The sequence below is a fragment of the Zea mays genome, chromosome 3 (assembly GCF_902167145.1).
Source record: "Zea mays cultivar B73 chromosome 3, Zm-B73-REFERENCE-NAM-5.0, whole genome shotgun sequence".
Taxonomy (NCBI): domain Eukaryota; kingdom Viridiplantae; phylum Streptophyta; class Magnoliopsida; order Poales; family Poaceae; genus Zea; species Zea mays.
In genome coordinates this window covers 43,110,471-43,126,353 of record NC_050098.1, presented here as the reverse complement: position 1 = coordinate 43,126,353, position 15,883 = coordinate 43,110,471, and the positions used below count along the sequence as shown (strand labels likewise).

General features: G+C 43.2%; 1 protein-coding gene across 1 annotated transcript; it reads right to left on the bottom strand.

The window, feature by feature from the left end:
- Positions 1-815: 815 nt before the first annotated feature.
- LOC100284468 (carbohydrate transporter/ sugar porter/ transporter) lies at positions 816-8,718 on the bottom strand. The gene is made up of 17 exons (NM_001157363.2): positions 8,167-8,718; positions 6,961-7,001; positions 5,676-5,736; positions 5,433-5,535; positions 5,215-5,317; positions 4,864-4,917; positions 4,719-4,781; positions 4,200-4,249; positions 4,041-4,116; positions 3,129-3,317; positions 2,920-3,007; positions 2,344-2,429; positions 2,161-2,268; positions 1,846-1,890; positions 1,666-1,754; positions 1,519-1,562; positions 816-1,431 (listed from the first exon to the last, which is right to left on the bottom strand). The coding sequence occupies exons 1-17, from the start codon at positions 8,339-8,341 to the stop codon at positions 1,334-1,336; spliced, it is 1,473 nt and encodes a 490-aa protein (NP_001150835.2). The 5' UTR covers positions 8,342-8,718; the 3' UTR covers positions 816-1,333.
- Between the last annotated feature and the right edge of the window lie 7,165 nt (positions 8,719-15,883).

Genomic DNA, 15,883 nt, shown 5'->3' with positions numbered 1-15,883 from the left:
GTGCATGTGCTTTTGGTCGTCAACCTCCACCAAAAGGCAGGGGGCATGTGTTTAGCATAAAAAATGATAGGCAAACGGTCCGGCCCTAGCTCCGGACAGTCCGAGGTGGCGGCGCGAACGGTCAGTGCATGAACAGAATCAGTTAAGGTTCTTGATTTCTTGCTGGATTTGTTAGCAAAATCAGTAGGATTCGTTTGAGAGCCGACTTATAATGGGTCCACACCTCCCCTTATATAGATGAAGGGGTACGGTTGATTGGACCCCCACAATCGTTCCAATCAAATCTATTTATCAAAATTACCTTATTTGCATTTTTTCATTCATTAGGAGTATGAGTAATCTAGCTTTAGTTTAGCCCTAGTTTAGCCTTTCTCTAACTCAAATCTTCATCTCTGTTTGGCTCTACGTCGACTAGAGGCGTTTTTGGATGGGCTACCAACCCAAAACAACCATAGAATCTCTCCTCTCTAATTCTCTCGAGATGCGAAATTCAGGTTCTTTGCTAAAAAGACCTTCTGCGCACGCGTGAACCGTTCGACCCAAAGTGTGGACCATCCGACAAGCGCACGGGAAAGGACCTTTTGCGCACGCGCGAATCGTTTGGCCCAAAGTGTGGACCATCCGACAAGCGCACGGGAAATGAACCATTCCTGCAGCAAGTACGTGCACCGTCCAGCGCAGAGCCACGAACCATCCACACTCCTGCGGAGAACATAGCGTGGTTCATGATAGTGTTTAGCCCCAATTTGGCGCCAACACAAGGCTGAAAAGAATTTCACCGACCAGAATTGCATGGTCAAATGAGAACGTGCTGAGGTAGTACAAGGTTCTTGTACGAATGGTTTAAAATGTCACCAGTTCTCTTAGTCTGATTTTAAATAAATCAAGAACACAGTACAAGTCTATTGCTCACTTATTCATACCATGCATATAAGCATATTTCCTTTTTCTTATTCATGCCCGGAAAAAGGGCATTGCAATAACCTTCTTACAAAAAAAAAATCAATGATCCACTAATGACGGTATGGAAATACCTACCATAGCGACTTCTACATTACTTACACGCGTGGAAACCGCGCAACATGCCCAGTAACAGAGTGTTCTTCCATCATATACAGCAACTGCATGCTGCGAAGCCGAGAAGGAAACAGAAATTACAAAACTTACAGCAACAACACGGCCTTGCTGTGTACCATACCATACGCCGTGTGTTCTGGCCTGAGTCGTCGTACTGGTACAGACTCGGCACCTCCCTTGGCCACGCCGGAAGAAAATTTATATTCGATTGCCCCTGGATAGGATACCATGGGTCGTCGTCCGGTTCATCCATGTTTCAGTGCTTGGCACTGCCTCGAACGAAAAACGGTCTGAAGGTGAAGACGAAACCGATGAACGTGAAGATGTTCAGTATGAAGAACACCAAGTGGTCGCCTGCAAGATTCGGACCAGATGTTTAGCAGAGGTGCGCGATAATAGCCAGTAGGGGATAAAGTGAAAGAAAGGTTTCTGGTGTGGTACCTGGAAGAAATGCAGCTGTTTGACGCCTCTGGGCCCACGAAAATCTACAGAGGAAAAAAAGAACAACAGCCACGATCAAGGGATAATTCAGCAAAGAAACAGCAGTAGATTTTGTCAAATACTGAGACGTGAAAAGTGAATACTCACATGATTCCTGCAACAGCTGGAGCAACCGCTTTAGAGATGGACATTAGTGTTACAGCTATCCCATTGGCTGCGGCTCTTACATCCTGAGTCTGTTCGTGGCATATGGCATACTGATGTTAGAAAACAAGATCTAACCACTTTTCATAGAACAAACCAAATTACCCAGCAGTAAGAACTTACCACAGCTTCATTCATCAAAATGTTGAACACGGTAATGGTAGTTACCTGAAAACAGTTTAGAAGAACACAGCTTAGATTTTGAACTGACAATGCCTGCAGTAAGTTGAAATAAGTCCATGGCATGCTCAACAATCATTGACACAAATAGTGCCCATGCATGAAGCATCTGCCATTGGCTCCAAGCTTCCCTGTGAAGTTCTTGGGCAAAGCTTGGAAAATTTGTTTGAACAACATGTTCTGTACAGGAAGCCTGGCTTGCTTAGGCATCACAGAGTGAAACCCTGCCGTGTCTCTAAACAGAAAAGGTGCACTCACCGAGAATGTATTCTTCAGAAAAGATGCACAATTTACTACCACCATGAGCCCGAACCCGGACAACGAAGGAAAGAATGGGTAGCTAGCAAGAACCGGTAGAGTCAATAACTGCACATAAGAGTGTTTTAGTTAATTGAAGCGTCAGAATATGGTTAAAACAGAACAGGTAATCTATTGCCTTACCGCCACTGCACGGACTAATGTGATGTGGTCCACCGTTTTGGCAAGGAACGGATAGATCAACATTTGATATAGAAAAAGGAAGAGACCTGTCAAAATACATATACATAAGTATATCTAGCTCTCTCTGCAGTACAATAGACCATCAAACCTTAAAATATACAAATAACTGAGTTCCAAGTAAGTTTTCATTCACATGCCTCAGATATTGTTCTTCGTTTTAGCATATATTACTAATTATTACAACAAACTAGACATATGTGCACTATTAGTCATGTGCAGCAGTTTGCTGATGAGACTTGCTCCAAGCTTTCTCAAACCAAAACAAAGGGTACTGAGGTAAATGGGTAATGACCATCCTCGCTTTTAACTAGGCTCCTAAAAATATAGCAGGCCTTTGAAGCGCTAGTTTCCATCATACAGAGATGTTAAAACCTATCTCTGAGACCACTCGCCCAATCATAATAGGCTATTTTCACACCAATTGCCAGCAATCAAGGTAAGGTGTAAAGGGCTTCATGTGGGCCTAGTTCAACACCAATTTCAATGGATTTTGTTTTTGTGCTTATTTTGACATACCTGACATCGCAAGGACATTGCCCACATCTGTGGTAGTAAAGCTTAATCCACCAAACGATCTGTCACTGACAGCCCAAAGAGAGAATGTCTGCAAGTTTTTCACGATTCAGATACAGTAAGAACAAGGGCACTGGATGCTCTTATACAGGAAAAGGCATGATATGTGACAACAACAGAAAAGCAACTCAGCAAACAAGTTGCGATCTTACCTCTGCATAAGCCACATCCTGAAGAGAGAAGATACAATATAAAGTAATAGCTGACATCAACGGCCAGTTTGTAAATAATTTTAGACATCCGCCACCTCCATTTTCTTCAGTGTCGGTGCCAGCAAGAGATTCTTCTACGGTTTCAACTGAATTATCAACGGCATCCCCATTGTGTTTATGCAAAGTTTCCTGTATTATTGCACAAGCATTTAAATCTCAGTTTGTATAATAAACGGCAAAACACCTGTTCAAGATACTGTTGCACTGCAGTTATGTTTAGTGCTAAATGACAACAAAAACATGTCAAATTTGATACACATGTTTCAGTTAACATGGTGTTCTTAATAAGTCTGTGGGTCACAGGTTTTGTAGGTTGAACTAAAAGTAAATATGTTATTTAAGCAAGGGCTAACCCTTCTGCTGGAAAAAGATTATAGAGGAAAGAGAATGGCACCTTAATTCAGGAAACTATAAGCAGTCCTATTACTAGGTCCCCATTTATCAGCTTGTTTATTTGGAAAGAAACTAGTAAGCCCATCGTTCTATATTTTATTTGTATTCTATCTATCGTGGAACTAAGAGGTAGCAGCTTTCATGTGTGCATGCTTCCTACATTTATAACGTTAGATCGTGCATATGGTCGTGCAAAACACTATTTTGCATTGTAGACAACACTATTTACATAGTGAAATTTGAAATATAAAGTGAGATAGGAGATGAGATAAGAGAACTGCCGGAGACAGCCTTAAGGTTCAGTTACACATTAATATGGGTCTGCACTAGGTTTCTCTGCTTATTTGACTCTTGGTGCACAAGAGGAATAAAATGGCGTTTACTATTGTAGCCCTTGGACTTAAATAACGTCTTCTCCAATATAAATTGAGCATGTAGGCATATAGGAAGCAAACTCACCGGAAACCAGATGCAGGCAATTAGAGCAATAACTGCAAGGATTGATATACACAGGCACGGAAGAAAGTATGGAAACCTAAAACATTGCATGTTATAACATAATTAGAATAATAGAAGCAATGCACGTAAAAAAACAAGGTGTGCAAAGCAGATGCATACCTCCCAAATATGGACGTCTGAGAGAATATACTTGGATATTTATCTGCAGGCTGTTATAACAGCAATCCACAAGCACATAAGTTTACTAGGATTGTAGATATTTTTTGTTCTCTTCTCTAAATTGTATGTCAATACAATAATCTAACAGATATATATATTTTTGTGCATGGCTACGAAAAACATTGCTATGCAACAAGGAACAGAATCAGCCTGTGGGCTGTGGCAGCACCAGCACCGATATATATCAGTGTGGTTTGAGTTAATATGTATTAGTGGAGGAACATCTTGCCTTTTCATATCATGATGAATAACTGTTAATGTACACACTAGACTAATCAAACACTCAAAGTTTACAAAGAATTATTGGAAGAAGAAAAGGGCAAACAACAATGACTTTGAAAAGCAACATAATTTCAGATTTCTTGTTTATAAAGCCATGGCCAGAAAAGAAAGAATGGTCAAATTATACAGATTACGCTGATATACATAGTTCAATTTTCACCATGGAATGAATACTACCTGCGCAAGGTAACCACCAATAGCTGGACCAATAATGAGACCAATGCCTCGTGAGGAAGAAACCTGGTGGATCGGCAGTAGCAACTCATGAACATTGGGGTTTCAGAATGAAGAATCAAAAAAGCAATATTATTGAGCATCTTACAACTGCCAAAGCCAGATGATTGTATTCTTTTCGGCACACTTCTGTAGCATAAGCCTGAATACACAAAAAGGAACAGTGTAAAGTTATTGCAGTGAAACCAACCAAGCTTCAATTTCAGGATAATATTCAAGGCATTTTGACAGCAAAATGGTAGTGCGAATTTGTAAGAAATAAACTGAATTTTTGGAGTACTATTCTATTGTGAAAAGGGTTTGAGGAAACAGTAGATACAATCAGAAACAAGTTACTGTGGAATGTAAACAGAAGACTTTGGAACTTATTATCTGAGCAGCTAGTGAATGGAGGTAAATGGAGATGATGGTGGGTCCCAGCGACCATATGCTTAGGTACCTTAATTGGCCCGAGATAACCACACATGATTCCAAGCAGGCATCGTGTGATTAATGCCATCCAATAGTTTGAGCTTAGTCCAAACATAGTATTGAAGATAACTCTGAAATAGAGAAGAAAAAAGCCCAAATTCTGGGTGAACCAGCAAAACTAAAACCAAAATAATTACAGTTTATCATTGAATAGGTGACTACGTTTTGTCAAAAAAGGGTCCTTACATTGCAATAAGGGTCAGTACGATAACTGGTTTCCTTCCATACTTATCAGCCACGATTCCCCATACTGTTGAGGAGACTGCCCTCCCACACATATATGAAGCGCCTTCATTGATAGAAAATGCACCGTAAGTTTCTACTGAAAGATAAAGATTATGCATATATACTTCACAGTAAACATCCATACACCGCTATGTGCCTATGTTCAGTTTCTTTTGAGCAGATAGGCATAGCAGTGGAACTCACCAACAAAACCAGCATAAAATCCAATGTCTTGTGTTTGTTTAGCAATATGCAGATCCCTTATCTGCAAGCGAAATGTCAAGGGTTAACAGAGAAAATATATTTATGAACCTTGCATAAAAGAGAATAAGTTTATGAAAAACTGTTAGCGTTTCACTTAGAAGAGCACTATAGATCCAGACGTATTTATTCCAAACTTAAATGATCTAACTTCCTGTCCCCCAAAAACTGTCCCAGCCTCCCAGGTCACGATGGCAGGAATTTGTCATCCTGTCCTGTCGGTAGGATGTGTACTCTCGGTCTAAAAATGAGAATATCCAGAACACGAGAGGTGCATCAAAGAGAATATCCAGAACAGTTTTCCAGTCGTCTTCCTCGTGGAGAAGCGGCAAGGCGAGTTTGTCGGAGTCTCACGTCCCGTTCCTCGTCGACGGTGGCCACGGGACGTGACACCTTACTTCACATTTAACATATTGAAGACAACAATGTTTTCAGCGAAAAACAGATGACTAGAAGCCAACTTATCCTCTGTTGATAAAACTCACGGCATAGAAATAGAAGGCACTAGCAGCCAACTTATCCTCTGCTTACTTTTCTCCAATTCGGACCCTAATGATAACTTTTCTTTTATGGCTCTACTTATACTTTTGGGGCCATATAAACGACATCGTGCATCCCTAAACTTAGTTACATCAACAAGAAAAGGTAAGTGGGTCCTAGCACCTAAAGGATAAATTGGTATACCCACACTAAATTGGTCCGAGTTCTCTTTGGCTATAGCCAGCAGATCGTGCATATAGATATACAAAATACTATTTTGCACACACTGTTTATATTGTGAAGTTTGAAATATGAGATGAAATGAGTAAGCTGCTGGAGAGATGGCCAGCAGTTGTTTTCTTATTGGGGGTGGGGGTACTCTGCACAGGAGGTTAACTCTCTTTTATAATCATTGTCCAGTTAAACTGTTTAATTGTGACACTGCATGTCTAAGTCGTACTGAGCATTCCACGTAGGGCTCCAGTTCTCAGGTCCATGTCGGTTCTGGAATTTACTGCCTAAAAAACTACCCTGGCCCAATTTAGTATTCAGATCCAGCTACTCAAATACTGGCAGGATCGACTGTAAACTGTAATAGTAGCATCTTAACTACACTAGTTCTACACATACACGGAGAGAGAGAGAGAATCGTATCGGGAAAAAATGGAAAATACGGATGCTACTTGTAGCAATTCCCATTTTTCGATAGAAAAAAACCAAAAGAGAGAGAGAGAATCTTATTTCTCACCATGAAATACAAGAAGGGGAACAGAGACTGGATCGGTAGGGCTGCAGACAGAAAAACACAGCAGAGTTATGTGAATTTCTAATTGATAACACAGCATAAATAGTTTCATAATGACTTAAAGAAAAGAGGGGGGGGGTCCTTGAGAGTACAATAATTCATTTGTCAACAGTGACAGCACCACCAATCACTGAGAAGCGACAATCGCATTCCCTGCTCTCGAGTGCTGGAATTGGAAAACACCGAAGCAATAAGGTGACTGCCGGCGGCGAGATTCGCGGCTTCCATCGGGGGCTTTCTGTTTGGGGAGGTGCACCCGTGCTTGTTTCAGCTTTAGAAACCGTGGGGTTTTCAGCTTGAGGGGAGCAAATTGTTGGAAGGGGGCTTAGAACACCCAAGAATCTGTAAGCTAAAACGAGCACAAGCTTTGGCCGCGGGTTGTCAAGGTTGGACGGCGTTTTGGTTTCTGCATAAAATTGGCATGTTAACTATACTATGCCAATTTTTCATGCATAGTACTATTTGACATAGCATCTCAGCAGCTGAACTGTAGTCTGGAGAGGTAGCAGGAATTCATCTGGAAGAAAACAAATTTTGGAGTGGCCACGGACACGGTGCGAGACTCCAATGAGAACCGTCCGTCAGGCGAGCCATAACGATACGATACTCTACTGATCCAACACACCAAAAAGAAAGTCCCAGAGACACGCCAATCACCGTATGGCGAATGCCCCCCTTAAAAAGTTGTTGGTTGGTGAGCTGACCAGTGATAAATTATTAGTACTGTAGCACCGGCCGCTAAGCATCCCGGTCCATCGGATTCATTCCTTATCACTGCGAATACTCCGATTATTATTCTCGGACGATGGTGGGATCACTAGCAGACGCAAGCCTGCCTGAGTGTCTGTGCCTGGTCAGAGACTGAATCTGGAAGGAACAAAGAGCTGAATCGTGAACCTCTTATCGCCAGCCACGGCGACGAAGATGCTGAATCGAGCACGAGCGGCATGCCGGCAACAAAAATTGGTCCCTAGTCAACCCTGTGATTTGCAGTTGCAGCCATCCGGAGGAAGGCGGTGGCCGGAAGAAAAATGCCACAGTACGTGCTCCACAAGAGCAAAAACGACGAGGACGAAGAAGGTAGTACGAAGGGGGGGAGGGGAGCGACGGGTTGGGTTTGGGTACTAGCAGTGGCGGGCGGTAGCTTACTGCAGGTGATGGTGACGAGCCAGATGAGGAAGAGGTCCTTGAGAGGGAAGACCCCCTCCCGCTCCGCGTTGAGGCGGTCCACCCGGCAGCCGGGGCACCTAGGGCGGTACGCCTTCGCCTTCTTCGCCAGCAGTGGCTCCCCCAGCTGGGTGGTTTCACCGTTGCCGCCGCCCATCCTCGCTCGCTCCGACTCCGAGAGATCCAACCCAGGAACCAGAAACTCCGGCGGGGACGACGTCGGCACTCGGCAGCGCCGCGCGGTGGAATGGAAGGCGGAGGCAGGGCGGGAGCTGAGCCGGAGCGGAGGCAGGCAGAGCGCTGCGCTTGGGTTGTGGCTGCGACCTGCGGGTCTGCCTCGCTCGTCCGTCCGAGTGCAGACTTGCAGAGACGCGCCTCCTGTTATATGGTGGTGCCGGTGCGTGCCTGCCGTCCTCTACGTAGGCTGCTGGACAAAAACACAAAAAGAAAAACAAATGGCGTGCGCGTCTGCGTGGAACTGCTCCTGTGGGGCCCGCCCTCGTGGCTCTCATCAATGGCTGCGCTCTGCGCTTCGTGGAAACACGGGGAACCGTGAAAAGCCTCTGTCCTCTCGTCGGACCGTCAGCCCGTCACGCCGGCGACGCGCCGGGATCGGGCCTCCGGACACCGATCCGAACCACGGTGCCAGGCAACCAGCGAACGTGGCTAGCTGTTGCCGTCGTCCCGTCGTTGGGGGGCGACTTGGCGTTAGCTTTCGCGTGCTTATCGTGCGTTTTGGATCCGCGACGCGAGCTGCAGCTTGGTCTACTCTTTGCCGGGCCGGCGTTCGGGTCTCTCGCGGTCGCGGCCCGGGAGCAGCCGGCTTGCATTGAACCTGGACAGGAGAAAGAAAAAAAAAGAGCGCGCGGATATACAGCTCCAATAAAAAGTTCTATATTTAAATACTAAAAAGTACAATACGACCTGATTTTAATTGTTTAGGAGCATTTACCGCTCCAACTAGGGATAGCAATAAGTACACAAAAACCGACATCCGATGGGTAAAAACACTATTAGAATACAGGTATGACAAATTTTGATACCATGAGTATTTTATTGGGTTATATTCATCGGGCATAGTGGACATGGGTATGTTCTCTCTTGCCTCGTATCCGCTACTCGATAGAAAACCCGCTAACATATGACATGTGGGTCAGAATTAAGGAGATTGTTCTCTCTCATGCATGTGCTTGAATGATGTTGATATTTAATGGTGAATGTTGTTGACCTTGTGATAAGTTTATGTTGGATTCGATGAATTTATCATGCTGGCATAAAGATAATATACTATTTTAGCATCTTTCAATACTGATGAGCTATAATGTTTCAACATTTTGTGTTTGTTAGTTATTTTTGTGGTCCAAGTGATCATGTCTACTAATATTAGTGTGTATGGATACCGCTACCCGTGTTGGATATGAGTATGACGTAATTTAGGGTTTAGGGTAGTGGGTATGTGTATGGGTATGGCTTTGTGTGCCTATTGGTTATCTTACACACTGCCATCCCTAACTCCAACAATTAAATCCTATATAGGTATTCATGTTATTAAAAAATAGATCATGTTATTTAGAAAATAAAATGTTAGAAACAACGTGCAAAATAAGGATACAAGTCCAGCATATGGGGCCCTATATTTAGAATATCAGATGGCGCATTCTAAAATTATTTGATGATCTTTTTGTCAAATAGAATCCATGTTGGAGCAGGTTTTTAATATTAAAGTCATATATTCCAAAATATAACTCTATTTAGTACTGAAAGTTACCTAGAGGGGGGTGAATAGGGCGAAACTGAAATTTACAAAACTAATCACAACTACAAGCCGGGTTAGCGTTAGAAAAAGAAACGAGTCCGAGAGAGAGGGCGCAAAACAAATCACAAGCGAATGAAGAGTGTGACACGCGGATTTTTTTTACCGAGGTTCGATTCTTGCAAACCTACTCCCCATTGAGGAGGCCACAAAGGCCGGGAATTTCTCAACCCCTTCCCTCTCTCAAACGGTCCCTCGGACCGAGTGAGCTTTCTCTTCTCAACTTAACCGGGAACAAAAACTTCCCCACAAGGACCACCACACAATTGGTGTCTCTTGCCTCGGTTACAAGTGAGTATTGATCTCAAGAAAGAATGAGAAAGAAGGAAGCAATCCAAGCGCAAGAGCTCAAAAGAACACAACAAATCACTCTCACTTAACACTAAACTTTTGTGGAATTGGGAGAGGATTTGATCACTTGGGTGTGTCTTGAATTGAATGCCTAGCTCTTGTAAGTAGTTGGAAGGTGGAAAACTTGGATGACTTGAATGTGGGGTGGTTGGGGGTATTTATAACCCCAACCACCAAACTAGCCGTTTGGTGGAGGCTGTCTGTCGCATGGTGCACCGGACAGTGTCCGGTGCGCCAGCCACGTCACCAGGCTGTTGGGTTCCGACCGTTGGAGCTCTGACTGCTGGGCCCGCCTGGATGTCCGGTGGCACACCGGACATGTACTGTAGAGTGTCTGGTGCGCCACTTCGCGCGTGCCTGACTTCTGCGCGCTCTGGCGCGCATTAATTGCTTCTGCAGGTGACCGTTGGCGCGAAGTAGCCGTTGCTCCGCTGGCTCACCGGACAGTCCGGTGAATTATAGCAGAGCGAATTCCCGAAGCTGGCGAGTTCAGAGTCGCTTCATTCCTGGAGCACCGGACACTGTCCGGTGTACACCGGACAGTCCGGTGAATTATAGCGGAGCGTCTCTGAGTTTTTCCGAAGGTGAAGAGTTTGGCTTGGAGTTCCCTGGCGCACCGGACACTGTCCGGTGGCACGTGCCACCGGACAGTCCAGTGCGCCAGACCAGGGTGCCTTCGGTTATCCCTTTGCTCTCTTTGTTGAACCCAATTCTTGGTCTTTTTATTGGATAAGTGTGAACCTTTGGCACCTGTATAACTAATACACTAGAGCAAACTAGTTAGTCCAATTATTTGTGTTGGACAATTCAACCACCAAAATCAATTAGGGAAAATAGGTGTAAGCCTAATTCCCTTTCAATCTCCCCCCTTTTTGGTGATTGATGCCAACACAAACCAAAGCAAATATAGAAATGCATAATTGAACTAGTTTGCATAATGTAAGTGCAAAGGTTGCTTGGAATTAAACCAATATAAATACTTATAAGATATGCATGGATTGTTTCTTCATTTTTAACATTTTGGACCACGCTTGCACCACATGTTTTGTTTTTGCAAATTCTTTTGTAAATCTTTTTCAAAGTTCTTTTGCAAATAGTCAAAGGTAAATGAATAAGATTTTGCGAAGCATTTTCAAGATTTGAAATTTTCTCCCTCTGTTTCAAATACTTTTCCTTTGACTAAACAAAACTCCCCCTTGATAAATTCCTCCTCTTAGTGTTCAAGAGGGTTTTTGGATATTGATTTTGAAAATACAACTCTCTTTCCTTTTTGAACACAATGAGATACCAATTTGAAAAATCATACCAATTGAAAAACTCTTTTTAAAATTAGGTGGTGGTGCGGTCCTTTTGCTTTGGGCTAATACTCTCTCCCCCTTTGGCATGAATCGCCAAAAACGGAGTCATTAGAGCCCTCTTAACTACTTTCTCCCCTTTGGCAAATAAAATATGAGTGAAGATTATACCAAAGACGGAGAGTTGCACGGAGCGACGACGAAGGATGAGTTATGGAGTGGAGTGGAAGCCTTTGTCTTCGCCAAAAACTCCAATTCCCTTTCAATACACCTATGACTTGGTTTGAAATATACTTGAAAACATTTTAGTCATAGCATATTAAAGAGATATGATCAAAGGTATACTTATGAGCTATATGTGCAAGACATCAAAAGAAATTCCTAGAATCAAGAATATTTAGCTCATGCCTAAGTTTGTTAAAAGTTTGTTCATCTAGTGGCTTGGTAAAGATATCGGCTAATTGATCTTTAGTATTGATGTATGCAATTTTGATATCTCCCTTTTGTTGGTGATCCCTTAGAAAATGATACTGAATGGCTATGTGTTTAGTGCGGCTATGCTCAACGGGATTATCCTCCATGCAGATTGCACTCTCATTATCACATAAAAGAGGAACTTTGGTTAATTTGTAACCATAGTCCCTAAGGGTTTGCCTCATCCAAAGTAGTTGCGCACAACAATGTCCTGCGGCAATGTACTCGGCTTCGGCGGTAGAAAGAGCTACGGAATTTTGCTTCTTTGAAGCCCAAGACACCAAGGATCTTCCCAAGAACTGACAAGTCCCCGATGTGCTCTTTCTATTTATTTTACACCCCGCCCAATCGGCATCCGAATAACCAATCAAATCAAAAGTGGATCCCCTAGGATACCAAAGCCCAAACTTAGGAGTATAAACTAAATATCTCAAGATTCGTTTAATGGTCGTAAGGTGAGCTTCCTTAGGGTCGGCTTGGAATCTTGCACACATGCATACGGAAAGCATAATATCCGGTCGAGATGCACATAAATAGAGTAGAGAACCAATCATCGACCGGTATACCTTTTGATCCACGGACTTACCTTCCGTGTCGAGGTCGAGATGCCCATTAGTTCCCATGGGTGTCTTGATGGGTTTGGCATCCTTCATCCCAAACTTGCTTAGAATATCTTGAGTGTACTTCGTTTGGCTTAGGAAGGTGCCTTCTTGGAGTTGCTTCACTTGAAATCCTAAGAAATACTTCAACTCCCCCATCATAGACATCTCGAATTTTTGTGTCATGATCCTACTAAATTCTTCACATGTAGACTCGTTAGTAGACCCAAATATAATATCATCAACATAAATTTGGCATACAAACAAGTCATTTTCAAGAGTTTTAGTGAAGAGTGTAGGATAGGTCTTTCCAACTTTGAAGCCATTAGTGATAAGAAAATCTCTTAGGCATTCATAACATGCTCTTGGGGCTTGCTTTAGCCCATAAAGCGCCTTAGAGAGTTTATAAACATGGTTAGGATACTCACTATCTTCAAAGCCGGGAGGTTGCTCAACATAAACCTCTTCCTTGATTGGTCCATTGAGGAAGGCACTCTTCACGTCCATTTGATAAAGCTTGAAGCCATGGTAAGTAGCATAGGCTAATAATATACGAATTGACTCAATCCTAGCTACGGGTGCATAGGTTTCACCGAAATCCAAACCTTCGACTTGAGAATATCCTTTGGCCACAAGTCGGGCTTTGTTCCTTGTCACCACACCATGCTCATCTTGCTTGTTGCGGAAGACCCACTTGGTTCCTACAACATTTTGATTAGGACGTGGAACCAAATGTCATACCTTATTCCTAGTGAAGTTGTTGAGCTCCTCTTGCATCGCCACCACCCAATCCGAATCTTGTAGCGCTTCCTCTACCCTGTGTGGCTCAATAGAGGAAACAAAGGAATAATGCTCACAAAAATGTGCAACACGAGATCTAGTGGTTACCCCCTTATTAATGTCGCCGAGGATAGTGTCGACGGGGTGATCTCGTTGGATTGCTTGGTGGACTCTTGGGTGTGGCGGCCTTGGCTCTTCATCCTCCTTGTCTTGATCATTTGCATCTCCCCCTTGATCATTGCCGTCATCTTGAGGTGGCTTATTTTCTTGATCTTCTCCTTCATCAACTTTAGCCTCATCCTCATTTTGAATTGATGGAGATGCTTGCGTGGAGGAGGATGGTTGATCTTGTGCATTTGGAGGCTCTTCGGATTCCTTAGGACACACATCCCCAATAGACATGTTCCTTAGCGCGATGCACGAAGCCTCTTCATCTCCTATCTCATCAAGATCAACTTGCTCTACTTGAGAGCCGTTAGTCTCATCAAACACAACGTCACAAGAAACTTCAACTTGTCCAGAGGACTTGTTAAAGACTCTATATGCCCTTGTGTTTGAATCATATCCTAGTAAAAAGCCTTCTACAGTCTTAGGAGCAAATTTAGATTTTCTACCTCTTTTAACAAGTATAAAGCATTTGCTACCAAAGACTCTAAAATATGAAATATTGGGCTTTTTACCGGTTAGGAGTTCGTATGATGTCTTCTTGAGGATTCGGTGTAGATATAACCGGTTGATGGTGTAGAGGCGGTGTTGACCGCCTCGGCCCAAAACCGATCCGAAGTCTTGTACTCATCAAGCATGGTTCTTGCCATGTCCAAAAGGGTTCTATTCTTCCTCTCCACTACACCATTTTGTTGTGGGGTGTAGGGAGAAGAGAACTCATGCTTGATGCCCTCCTCCTCAAGGAAGCCTTCAATTTGAGAGTTCTTGAACTCCGTCCCGTTGTCGCTTCTAATTTTCTTGATCCTTAAGCCGAACTCGTTTTGAGCCCGTCTCAAGAATCCTTTTAAGGTCTCTTGGGTATGAGATTTTTCCTGCAAAAAGAACACCCAAGTGAAGCGAGAATAATCATCCACAATAACTAGACAGTACTTACTCCCGCCGATGCTTATGTAAGCTATCGGGCCGAATAAGTCCATGTGTAGGAGCTCCAGTGGCCTGTCAGTCGTCATGATGTTCTTGTGTGGATGATGAGTCCCAACTTGCTTCCCTGCTTGGCATGCGCTACAAATCCTGTCTTTCTCAAAAATGAACATTTGTTAATCCTAAAATGTGCTCTCCCTTTAGAAGCTTATGAAGATTCTTCATCCCAACATGGGCTAGTCGGCGGTGCCATAGCCAACCCATGTTAGTCTTAGCAATTAAGCAAGTGTCGAGTTCAGCTCTATCAAAATCTACCAAGTATAGCTGACCCTCTGATACTCCCTTAAATGCTATTGAATCATCACTTCTTCTAAAGACAGTGACACCTACATCAGTAAATAGACAGTTGTAGCCCATTTGACATAATTGAGATACGGAAAGCAAATTGTAATCTAAAGAGTCTACAAGAAAAACATTGGAAATTGAATGGTCAGGAGATATAGCAATTTTACCCAATCCTTTGACCAAACCTTGGTTTCCATCCCCGAATGTGATAGCTCGTTGGGGATCTTGGTTTTTCTCGTAGGAGGAGAACATCTTTTTCTCCCCTGTCATGTGGTTTGTGCACCCGCTGTCGATGATCCAACTTGAGCCCCCGGATGCATAAACCTACAAAACATGTTTAGTTCTTGACTTTAGGTACCCAAATGGTTTTGGGTCCTTTGGCATTAGATACAAGAACTTTGGGTACCCAAACACAAGTCTTTGATCCCTTGTGCTTGCCCGCAACATATTTGGCAACTACCTTGCCGGATTTGTTAGTTAAGACATAAGATGCATCAAAAGTTTTAAATGAAATGTCATGATCGTTTGATGCACTAGGAATTTTCCTTTTAGGCAACTTAGCACGGGTTGGTTGCCTAGAACTAGATGTCTCACCCTTATACATAAAAGCATGGTTAGGGCCAGAGTGAGACTTCCTAGAATGAATTCTCCAAATTTTGCTTTCAGGATAGCTGGCAGGGTACAAAATGTAACCCTCGTTATCCTGAGGCATGGGAGCCTTGCCCTTAACAAAGTTGGACAATTTCTTAGGAGGGGCATTAAGTTTGACATTGTCCTCCTTTTGGAAGCCAATGCCGTCCTTAATGCCAGGGCGTCTCCCACTATAAAGAATACTACGAGCAAATTTAAAATTTTCATTTTCAAGTTCATGCTCGGCAATTTTAGCATCTAATTTTGCTATATGATTATTTTGTTGTTTAATTAAAGCCATGTGATCATGTATAGCATTAACATCA